We start from the raw sequence: 12,405 nt of genomic DNA on the forward strand, positions 1-12,405 counted from the left end.
CGACTGAAGTCAACTGATGCAGTAGTATCATTTTCATTGGTCCCTGCCACCTGTCGATCATGAACTCACCACGTGGTTTATAAAAACACGGGGGGGGGGGGGGGGGCTCGAGGGGGCGGTGGTGGACTGTCAGTAGGAATATGGCGTGGACGACGTCGGGTAATGATTCAGCTCGGTAGTTTAAACGTTAATTTAGAGTCGGCGTAACACGGTCAGAGTTTGACGGTTGACCTTTGGCTTGTCGGCGCCGCGTCGGTGTGAGAGACTCGGGGGAGGCGCGGTGAGAGTTTAGCTCAGCCCTCAGGAGGAAGTGTCACCGCCTGCACCAGCGCTCTCAGTCTCTTAGCGGGGGACGAAGAGAGCCTGTCTACGGTCATGGCTGCCCTCGGGAACTCGGGGGCCACCTCCAGTCCTATGGTGATCCTGGCGCCGAAGACAAAAACGAAAAAGAAACACTTTGTGCAGCAGAAGGTTAAGGTGTTTCGGGCCAGCGACCCTGTCCTGAGTGTCTTCATGTGGGGCGTCAACCACTCGGTGAGTCGGTGAGCTAGCATGTTAGCCCGTGCTAACGTTAACCGCGATGTGTGGTGTTTATCAGCTAGCTCAGTTAGCAGAAACGTTAGCAGCTGACACAGACTTCCAGCGAGCAGGTCAGCGGAGAGGTGAGGGTTTTACACCGAAGTCCGTGACCCTTTTAGATTCAGTCGCACTCAGGCCTGGATTAGCCCACCACCCGGGTAAAGTGGGTAACTGCCCGGGGGCTACAGACCGTCAGAGGCCCTCAAAAGCCCCACGTTCACCCCAATCTGTTCTGTCGATTAATTAAGTTGTGTGAGTCATCTTCAACCAAAGCTACACATATTCTCAGGTGTCAGGAAATGTAAAACATGAACGTGAGAAATTATAGATTATAAAAGTAATCGGCAGATTAATCGGTAATGAAAGTAATCGTTTGTTGTAGCCCTGTTTGACGTGTGAGGTGCAATATCAGCTATGATGGTTCCCCATGGGAGTTTAATCCGGTCATGCAAATGTGGACAGGTGGGATGCAGGAGATCTTCATACTGATTTATACACATCTGGCCAAAATGCAATTAAATTAAAATGCAATTAAATTGCTATGGTCTCACCATATTTTGCAACAATTTTCAAGATCCAGTGTGATTTTTTTTTTTTTTTTTTAAAAACTAACAAAAACAAAACAACTTTGCAGTTGCACTACAGCTGAAATGTCTTGTCACTTGTGTGAATCTGATGGGTGAAAGAATGCAGCATAACGAGTGTAACTACATCTAACTTTCTCATTAACTCTCAGGTGTGTGTGAGTTAATGACATTCATTTCACTAACATTGGCTACAGCCCAAGTGTCAGTGGAGAATAGTTAACCATTATAACCGTATTATAAATCATATTTTCAGGAATGCAAATGCACATTTAGCAAATTTTTTGACTGGAACTGCAATGATTAGTTAATGAGTTGTTCAGTTGATTTACAGAAAATTTGTCAGCAATAATTTTGATACTCGTTTAATTTTAATTCAAATAAAATCTTTTAAGGAAAAATACCAAAAATTTGAAAAAGTTCCAGCTTCCCAAATGTAAAAATTTGCTCCTTTTCCTCTGCTTACATTGTAGTAAACTAAATATTTTAGGATTTGCACTGTTGGTTGGACAAAACAAGATATTTGATGGCATCACTTTGGGCATCATGAAAGTGTGGTGGACATTTTTTACTTTTTTGTCATGTTGTTGATGAGACCAAATGATTAAGGGTGAAAATAATCAGATGAATTTACTGGGGTTGCAACTATTGAACATTTTCTTTATTTATTAATCTGCAGATTTAATTGCATGGCCTATACAACAGTAAAAAAAATACCCATCACAATTTCCTACAGCTCAAGGTGTTTTCATCAGTCAGTCATCATCAGTTTACTATCATTGAAAACAAGGGTAAGCAACACATCTTAACAACGGAGAAGCAGGAACCATTAAATGGCAACTGGCTAATTATTGCAGCTGTATAATGGGTAAAGACAATAATCATTAGTTGCATTTATGTTAAACAGTAATGTGGACTGTTTGATTGTAATTACCTTATTTCTGCAGATCAATGATCTCAACCAGGTGCCTGTTCCTGTCATGCTGCTGCCTGATGACTTCAAGGCCAACACTAAGATCAAAGTCAACAACCACCTTTTCAACAAGTAAGTCACAGAAATAAGTAAATATACAAGCACCATTAATTTATATATAATAAAATGTGACCCTTAGAATGCAACAAACAGTATCCTCTGAGGCCTGTTAGAAACTTGAGTTACAACATAAATAAATGACAAAGAGCGTGAAAGATCTGTATGTTTGTGTGTTGGCGCAGAAAATTTTCTCCTTCTCACTTTCCCACCTCTTCTCCCTTTTTGTAGAGAAAACCTTCCAGGACATTTCAAGTTCAAGGAGTACTGTCCTCAGGTCTTTCGAAATCTAAGGGAACGCTTTGGTATTGAGGATCTGGACTATCAGGTATTTGATTTTCTGATGTAATACTGAGTTTGCAGATCTATTTATGCACTTAATGTATTTTTATGTAGTGTCCCTTAATTGCAAATACAAAGAGATGTATCTTACAACATGTGTCTTATAATCCCCAGGTGTCATTGACTCGCAGCCCCCCACTGAGGAGTGGAGACGACCAGGGTGAGGGTCTGCTCCTCAACTCCTACGACCGAACGCTCGTCATCAAGCAAATCTCCAGCGAGGATGTTGCAGACATGCACAACATCCTGTCTGAGTATCACCAGGTAAGGTCTGGATGGTTAAAGTAAGTCTGGTGATGTTCTGTATTTTTCTTATTGTCAAGAAATGCCATGAAAAGACAAAACCCAATAATGTGTTAGTCCGTGTCTTAATACTTTCTGATTTCCCTGTGGCCCTAATCTCATTGTTTCCTACTGAAAATATTCGATAAATATATAGATTATTTTTGGCCTCAGCAATTAATTGAACAGGTGTGATTAATTCAAATTTTAGTTTTTTGCACAGTGTGTAAAATGTCTACATTTTGACAATGGAAGATAAACCCATAAACTTTAGCCCCCTTTTATACAGAGATCCTGTTATATTTCCATCAAGAAGACCATTAGCCTTTGCTCGTTTACACTGAACCAATAAAGCCGGCATAATACCACCACTGTGTGTGTGTTTAGGTAGCATACTGGCGTGACATGTAACACAGCAGCATCTGCATCTGGCCCACCATGCCGGCTTTTTCTTTTTCACAGATGTCATTTGGCTCTCTGACTAACTCCGGTGGTGGCTTAAAGTGGGAACAACAATACTCCCATTTCTGTGTCCTTACCCTTTATATAGAATGGCCAGGCGGAATAAAGGTGGACGAGGGGCTTGTGATGTGAGCAGTAGCACTACCTGCACATTGGCCACAGTTTACAGTTGTGATTCCAGGTGGCTAGCTGGCTCTGGCTTCCTCATAGTGACTCAAACAGTTGCATCTACGAGAGGGATTGATGCACTGGGCGACACCCTCGGTTTGTTGTTGAGACATTATCTGGTTATGAGAGGTGAAGTTAATGAAGTCGGCCAAACAGTGAGCAGATTCCACTTCGGCCTGCTGGGTAGCTAACCCTGGCTTTCCAGCTGTCTGGAGATATCAGGCTGATGTAAAGAAACACTAACACCGGGAGTTGAGGAATTGCAGGGTTTTATTATTCTCGTTCAATTTAGGCTTAGTTTTATCATTTAATCATTATCGTTGGGGACTGTTTCCTGCTATAGATTAATACACATTTGGTACTCCAGTGAGTATTAATGGCAGCAGGACGGTGTATGCTGGACTGAGTTAAAGTAAACTACAGTGCCCATGTTTATCATAATGAAAGAACATGTCAGCCAATGCAGTCGTGTGGCTCCCTGGGGTGCCAGCGTGATTCTCTACGGCACGTCAGGTTTCAGATACTACCTGTTCGTAGCATCAATTCATTGTTGGTCTTTGTATTTTTCATGATATGTGTTTGCAAAGAAAAATCTAGAATATCACCAGATTTGAGATGAGTTCATTTTGTTTGTTTGTTTTTTTTTTTTTTTAGATAAACTGTGTGTTAATATGTTAATTTACTGATTGAGTTTTAACCTGGACCAGGATCTGGCCAGAAGCTGCAGGATGAGTTATAGTAATAAATAGGTGACATGAATTTTGGAGTAAGCCCCAGTTATAGATCCTGGAGTTAAACTCAGGCTATAAATAAGCCTCCCTCTGCCCCCCTGTTCATTCAATCATTCCTTCAGTCATTCATTCAAGTTTTTCTTTTTCTCAGTCTCCAGGCGTGTTGCCATCCACACACTCACCTCCTGTCTGCTTTACTGAACTGTGTGTGTAAAGCTTCACATCTACAGCACCACATGTCCTACTTATTTTCTCTGTAACCTTTGTTTGGACCTTTTGTACCCAAAAAAAAAAACCCCAAGAGCGTTTGTTAAAGTTCCTAAAATGAGCCCTTAGGTGAGCCAGGTCGACCCAAATATGACTATTTTAAGATTTAACGTGTTGCCGGGAGCAGCAGAGTGGTGCAGTGAGTAGGAAGACAGTTACGTGTTCAACCAGAGGACGGCAAACATCTGTCCCGCTGAAGTGTCCTTAAGCGAGACACTAAATGTAGCTTTGAGGTGCCTCTCTCAAAGTGAACCTGAGCGCTGACCTCCCTGTCGGGGAGGAGGGAAAATATCCCTCCAAAAAAGAGAGCGGTGTTTGTCATCATCAAGGTTAGCCAACGACAGAACAAATGCTCTGTTATATGATTGTTGGTTTGTTACTGATATTCAAATGTTCCTATCTCCACATCTATGTTCATGTAAATAGTAGAGTACATTTGTAGCAGAGATAAGAGGTGGCATGCTTTCACCTCTGTTTTGTTTGTTTCTGCTTCGGCTTTATTTCACGTTTACAGCCCAGACTGGAGTTAGTGTTCAGACTTGTGTCACTGAGTTGGATGCATACTTCAAAAACTAGGTCTCACTTCAGGCTAAACATACCACTGAGTAAACTTTTGGTTGCTTTGAGCTCTTATTGGAATGTGTAGCCTGTGGTTATGCAGCCTACATAAAACTGAGAGGGAGATGAGGAAAATGGCAGCTCTGTTTCAGAGCTCTGTTTCACTTGGCCCTCAATGAACTCTTTGTTATCAGGCCGACTGCGTTGGCATTACACAGTTTCCTTCATAGATCATGACAGTTTGCAGGTTGCAGTTTATTCTATCAGACTCCTAGTCAATACTTTGCATCAGTGGTGCATGTTTGCAGTGCTGAACAGCTGTTTTGAATGAACCTGTCTTTGTTTTTCAGCTGAATCATCTCTGTGAATGAACTGAATATTGAGATGCTGTGCTGAAACAGCTGGTCCAGCCATGAGAGCGGTTCTGTAGAAGGCTTCATCACGGTTGTGCTTTTGGCTTCTAGGCGTTATCTGGATGCATTTTCAGAAGGTTAAGGATCAGGTTTTGTTGTTTGGCAGATGTGGAGTGTAGGTGTCAGTCTCTAAAAGCCAAATCAGTATTTTGTTTTGACCACATGAATCATTAACACTCACATACACGAGTTTAGAGATTAAAAACTAGCCTTTTTTTCACACATCAACAAACCATTAACACTGTGCTCGAATTGTTTAGTTGTTGTTTTGGTGCTTATCTTTAAATTGAAAGATGTGCCAGTCAATTTGGGAGTGATCTCAGGCTTCAAAACAGAGTATATGTATCACAGTATATGTAATTTTAAATCTCTATTAATGATGGTGAACATTCTCTTAATGGTCAATTGAAAAGCCCTTTAAAGACAAAATAAACAGAGAGGAATGTCTGTTTTTGGTGAATCCAATTAATGAAATACACGACACATGAAGTCAGTATATCACATTGATTCCTGTAGATCATCCTGCTCATTAAACTGCAACATTGCCCATTACATAAAGTACAGCTACTGTGATATAAGTAACTTGGCTAAACCTTAACCTTCAAATATAATCTCATGGTACAGTGCATACTGTCATGTCGCCCAACTCTATTTAGAGCTGCAGCAATTAATCGTTTAATTGATATGTTGAATGGAAAAAAAACTATATATTTTGATAATTGATTGGTTTCAGTCATTTTTCAAGCAAAACTCCCAAATATTCTCTGGTTCCAGCTTCTCAAGTGTAGCAATTTGATAGTTTTGGTTTGTCTTTAGCACTTTATAGACTAAATGATTAATTAATTAATTAGGAAAGTCGGTATTTGGCAGATTAATTGATAATTAAAATAGTCATTAGTTGCAGCCTTGGCTACGTTGTTTATTAGATTGCCGATTGTGTGTTGGATCGAAGGAACCATTGATTATGTTGGTTTATGTTGTCATTCTGTTTAGTGCCGAGCTGCCACGATTGATCATTTAATTGATTTGTCAGTCAGCAGAAAAATAAGCTCTTCTCCATCCAAAATTGTCAAATGTTTCCTGGTTCCAGCTTCTCGTTTGAGAGGATTTGCTGCTTTCCCCTGTTTTTATGCGAGTGAACTAAATATCTGTGACTGTAGGTCAGGCTAAAAAGGGATTTTTGAAAAGGTCACCTGAGGTCCTGGGAAACTGTTATGGGCGTCTCACAGTTTGTTTTTTTTTTTACATTTTATAGCCCAAACAATAAATCGGTCAATCAAGATAATAATTGATTGACCGATAATAAATATGATTGTTTGTTGCAACCCTAGTTGCCAAATTTTCTTCACAAACATTTTCAAAGTGCATGTTATAACCTGAATCACAGTAGCGGCTCGCTCAGGTAACGTACAACCTTAAAAATCAATGTACAAAACACAGTGGAGGGGCAGGATGTTAAAAAGACATCACTCTTCGTGTCTGTTTCAGGGGACACTGAATGAGGTCAGTCTGAAGTGCGAGTCTATTTTAACTAACTGCTACAGAGGGTGTTGAGCACAGCTAAAAGCCTAACCTGGATAGACTCAATAATTAGTTTACATTCAGAGTGACCTTTGACCGTTACCAGATGTAACCCTGAGTGCCTTGTTTTCATGTTTTTCACCTGTGAGTCAGTCTTTTACCCCTTTCAATGAATTTTTTATTATTTGCATTTTTCTTTATCTGTGAGAATATTTTCTGCACCTGCCATGTAAATTCCCTGTCGCTTCCTCCCTGCAGCACATAGTCAAGTGTCATGGAAGCACCCTGCTGCCGCAGTTCCTGGGTATGTACCGGGTGAGCGTGGACAGTGAGGAGACCTACCTGATCGTAATGAGGAACATGTTTAGCCACAGACTGGTGGTACACAGGAAGTACGACCTGAAGGTGAGGAGGAACTGCACAGAAAACACTGACCTTTTTAATCACACGTCCCACTTCTCCACACCGCTTCATAGTAAAATGTGGAAGTCATGCAGATATCAGTTTGCTTTAACAAAGGAGGGAAATGTACGAGATGACAGGTGAATTGCTACTTCGCATTGGAGCTGAAAGGATTAGTTGATTAATCATTTAGTTAAACAACAAAAAAGGAATCAACTATTTTGATCATCAATAGCAAAAAATGCTAAACTTTCCCTTATTTTTGCTTCTCAATTATGAGGTTTTGCGTCTTTTCTCTGTTTTGTATCATTGAAAACTGAAGCTTGTTGGGTTTTAGACTGTTGATGAGACAAAACAAGATTTGAAAACATCCCACTGGGATTAGGAAACTGTTTTACGCTGTTTTCTGACATTTTATAGACCTAACTTGATGCACTGATTAACTGATAATGAAAATAATAGGTTACATCCACACTAATACTAATAAAATAATAATCTCCATCCAGATGATCGTTTTAGCTCTGTATCAGAAATGATCTCCATCCAGACTGCACACCTGAAAACACATACATACGTGACCATTCAGGTACACTGGACATGTGTGAAACAGAAGCAGATTGTCCACTCTGAAGTTGAGTAGTTACAGAAAGTACGACGAATGAGGAATAGCAAAGGCAGTTGCCGCATTAAAATACAGAAATTAGCTAAAAAACAGCTTCTGGCAAAGACAACAAGGTCAGTAATGCTTGTATTTCGTTATTCATGTTTCATTCACCCCTAGTAGTCGAGACTGATAAGACCCAATCAGGGAGCGACCACGGGTGTCTACATCATCGTTTCCAAAGGTCTCGGTTTTTGCCCGTCGAGACTACAACACAACCGCGCAGTTTTCAAACTAAAACGGGGCCAACAGCGTTTTTAAAAGTCACTGACATAGGCGCTTGAAAACTCCAGAGTAGTGTGGACGGGAGGTGAAAACGTGGCAGAAGTGATGTTTTAAAACTAAAACATAGTCGCCCTAACGCCTAACTCCCGCCCTAATTCACACCTTTTGCTTCTTCCACTGACTAGAAATGATTCAATGCTCTTGTTTCCAAAATGTACGAATCATAATATTTACAACCATTTGTTCTTGCAGGGGTCTCTGGTGGCTCGTGAAGCAAGTGACAAAGAACGGGTGAATTGAAACATCTTGCCTTATATCCATTTTATATCATAAATAGCTGCCTCCTCTTCGTCCCATAGAGTATATCCCACTAAGATGTTTTTTGTTCCTAAAGGTAAAAGAGCTTCCTACCTTCAAGGACATGGACTTCAGGAACAACATGCAGAAGGTTTACGTAACCGAGGAGCAGAAGGAGAAGTTCATGGAGAAACTAAACAGAGATGTGGAGGTGGGTGACATGTCACAGTCCTTCCTGTTGTTGCAAACGTCGACCACACAGCGGCAGCATCTGCACGTAAAGGACGCACCGCTCCTGACTGTGTTGGCATTTTGGCAGCAGGGGTATGGATGTGATATTCATTTAACAGGGAAGGAGCAGAATTTGGATATTATGACATTAAACTAGATCTGAAACTGTGAGATGATCGATAGAAGATTAATCAGCAAGCATTTTGATAATCATTTAAGAACATTTTTAAGCAGAAATGCCAAATATGAATATTATTTTTTTTTTTTTACCTTCCATCTCCCTCTCACAGTAAATGAATGTTGTTGTTGTAAAAGCCTCTCAGCAAACATCCCTCTCCCATTTTCCCCCAGTTTCTGGTGAAGCTGAAGATCATGGACTACAGCCTTCTGCTCGGCATCCATGACGTGGGCCGAGCTGAACGGGAGGAGGAGGAAGGAGAGGAGGTGTCCAACGAGGAAGAACAGGACGCAGAGAACGGCCTGGCCCTGGGCCCCGCGGCGGGTTCTTACGGCACCTCTCCAGAGGGAATCGCTGGTTACATGTCCTCCTGCAAACCTCTGGGGCCCGGAGAGTTCGACCCCTACGTGGACGTGTACGCGGTCGGGAGCTGTCCAGGTGAATGTTTGCTTCAAGCCACGAACTGAGATAATTTAAAAGTGAAACTAAAATGTGAGGATGAAAAAATACTCGGATTGATTTCAGGCAGGAATGAATGTGTCCACCTCTTTCTCTCCTGGTACCGATTCTAATACTTAAACTCTGAGTATCTCCTGATACCGACTAACAATCAAGTGCTAAGGTTGTGTAGCTCTTCCTACCCTGCAAGTTAATATGAATCACATGATCTCCCTCACATGGATCACAGGTGTCATGAAGTTGTAGATGCTCGCGTTCCCATTTTGTCAGAGCACTTCTCGTCTGTCAGTTTAAAAGTTGAGATTCAAAGTTAATTTTTGAAAACGGTTCAAACTGATTCATTGTTGATTAACGTGTCTGTCAATCAATTGTTTCAGGTAGAATATTTTATACTGTAGAGCTGAAAATTAATCTGAAACCACTCTGATAATTCAGTAATCATTTGATTTACTTTTCAAGCAGAAACGACAATAATTTACAATTTCCAGCTGATTTTAAATGTGAAGATTTGTTGCTTTTTGTTTTTGTGTTGTGGGTTTTTCACAGTTTTCAAACATTTTATACACAAAAAATTGAGAAAATAACTGGCAGATTAACTGATAATGGGGAAGAATTTGTTAGTTGTTAGTAATCTTTATAATGAAGATCCACGAGTCTGGATCTGTTTGTCATGAGTGTTGCGTGTGTTATAATTTTTATCTCCATTATCATCATCTAGGTCATCCACAAAATAATAAGAGCTTTTATGCTGATGATTTTTATATGAAGCCTGTCGCTGCTGTTGTCTGTGCAGGCCCAATAAAAAATAACCCTGGTTGTTGTCTGCCTTTCATCACAGGAGCCCCTCAGAGGGAGGTCTACTTCATGGGCCTGATCGATGTACTCACTCAGTACGACACCAAGAAGAAAGCTGCTCATGCAGCAAAAACTGTCAAACACGGGGTGAGTAGCACAGGAGAGGAGGCTGCTGTCAGCTGTTCAAAACATTCAGTCTTACCTGCACAGAGCAAGAATTGTTGATGTTTGCTCTCATGTCACATCATGAAATATTCAATGTAAACAGATGATGATTTTTTCTCTCTCTCTCTCTCTCTCTCTCTCTCTCTCTCTCTCTCTCTCTCTCTCTGTCTCTGTCTCTCTCTCTGTCTCTGTCGCAGGCTGGTGCTGAAATCTCCACAGTCCACCCTGAGCAGTACGCCAAACGATTTCGCGACTTCATCTCAAACATTTTTGCGTAACACTCAGCTGTGAACACTGCCACAAACTGAATCTGACTGAGAGCTAAAAGTCAATTTTATCATTGACCAAAAATAGTATGCACATACAGATCATTATTTAAATTTGGTGATCTGAGGCGAAACTACGTTCTTTCGTTGTAGCAATATAATGTACTACTTCTGATGCATATATTTATTTTTTAGATTTAAGATGTTTTTCTTATAAATATTAAGCACTCTTAATGGAATAGCTCTGGAGAAATGGGGTACTTGGAAACAAACTGCTGTTGATCAGTGTTCATAGTGTTAGACCACATCAGTAATAGATCAAATATGAATATATTTCTTTTTTTTTTTCAGTTTGCTCTGGTTCCTCAGGCATGAACTAAACATAAATGAGACATATTTGGAAATGAGTTTACTCTCTTGTTGAGAGTTAGATGAGAAGACTGATACGACTCTCATATGTCTGTTAAATATGAAGCTATAGCCAGGACATGCTTAGCTTAGCTTAGCTTAAAGACTTGAAACTGCTAGACTGGTTCTATGTTCCAGCACTTCTAATTATAAAATGAATTCATGGAAACTGAGACACTGCAGCTGGCAAAGAACTGTGGGACATGACTCACTGTAAAAACACAGTGTCTTCTATTTATATGTTAGTTTTTGTACAGATTAGATTAATCAGATATGACATGTTCATTAGTGAACTTTAAATAGGGGGTGGCTGTATTCCCCTGTTTCCAGTCTTTATACTAAGCTAAGCTAACTGGCTGCTGAGATATGAGTGATTAAAAGAAAAATCCATCGATTGAGCTTCTGTAAAGTTTTTGGACTCGCGATGGACATTAAAAAAAAAAAAAATCTTCATATTCTTCTTCCTGGTAGTCTAGACAGTGACCTTGTCTAGTATAATAATATTATTTATCTATTGAAGCAGGCCATTTGAATGTTTAGAGTGCCAAATGTGTGGGATCAAAGCTTTATCAAAGCAGGATTTGCACTTTGCATACAATTAAATCAACTCTGTGCTGACACAGCAGTTAAATGAAACACAATTTCAATGGATCAAATATTGTTTTCCACCAAAGTCTTTACTAAATTTCTAAAAAAAAAAAAAAAAAAAATGTACAGAACAACCTTGCCAGTTGAAACAGTGAATCTGTGTGTTTAAATAGTAGATTTTTGCCAGCCCTGCTTCTCGTGGCTACCGCAGCCTGTAAAGACGACGTAGGAGCATTTCCTTTACCCACAGAGCTGAACCTGCATTAATGAAGCGACTGATTTTAGGATCAGTCCTGCCTTTTTTTATAATAAAATACATCATGTGTCGATGTGTAATTCGACATCAAAACACCTCCTGAAAACGAGCCCATCCATCATTATTCTGGACAGACTCCTTTTGAACACGGTGTAGTGTTTTGTGCATTGGAATGGAAAACGTGCGCTATGTGAATCATTGTCATAGGATAAGACTTAGAAAAATATAGCAATAGAGCTAGGAACTGTTGTCAGTGTATTGTAATGATTTAGTGATAACCAGGGTACTGTGTTAAATATTTTGACCATAACACTACATTTAAGTAGCTCGTGCAGTTAGCCTTAACACAGTGAGATGATACAGCATTCCTAAACACTGGCAAGGCAGCGTAGATACAGTAGTACTCTGTGTGATGCCTCATCTACTCGATGATTGCACATGTTGTATTTTTGCAAATCAGCTTTTGGACCAAAATATATTTTATGAAGAATTTCTGAAAAGTGTTTGACTTGTTGTTGTCAGAAAAATGTTTGTGTG

The 12,405-nt window shown here is 40.2% G+C and overlaps 1 protein-coding gene across 1 annotated transcript; it reads left to right on the plus strand.

The window, feature by feature from the left end:
- The first annotated feature begins 112 nt into the window (after positions 1-112).
- Positions 113-12,360, plus strand: pip4k2ca (phosphatidylinositol-5-phosphate 4-kinase, type II, gamma a). The gene is made up of 10 exons (XM_056384447.1): positions 113-534; positions 2,111-2,208; positions 2,425-2,521; positions 2,650-2,799; positions 7,196-7,342; positions 8,478-8,516; positions 8,620-8,733; positions 9,105-9,369; positions 10,229-10,332; positions 10,548-12,360. The coding sequence occupies exons 1-10, from the start codon at positions 376-378 to the stop codon at positions 10,626-10,628; spliced, it is 1,254 nt and encodes a 417-aa protein (XP_056240422.1). The 5' UTR covers positions 113-375; the 3' UTR covers positions 10,629-12,360.
- Positions 12,361-12,405: the final 45 nt, after the last annotated feature.

The sequence above is a fragment of the Seriola aureovittata genome, chromosome 9 (assembly GCF_021018895.1).
Source record: "Seriola aureovittata isolate HTS-2021-v1 ecotype China chromosome 9, ASM2101889v1, whole genome shotgun sequence".
Lineage (NCBI taxonomy): Eukaryota > Metazoa > Chordata > Actinopteri > Carangiformes > Carangidae > Seriola > Seriola aureovittata.

Excerpts from the sequence above, each read along its gene's own strand:
- pip4k2ca (XM_056384447.1), top strand. The coding sequence starts at position 376 with ATGGCTGCCCTCGGGAACTCGGGGGCCACCTCCAGTCCTATGGTGATC. Across the intron at positions 2,209-2,424 it reads AACAACCACCTTTTCAACAA|AGAAAACCTTCCAGGACATT; the intron begins GTAAGTCACAGA and ends CCCTTTTTGTAG. Across the intron at positions 9,370-10,228 it reads CGCGGTCGGGAGCTGTCCAG|GAGCCCCTCAGAGGGAGGTC; the intron begins GTGAATGTTTGC and ends CTTTCATCACAG.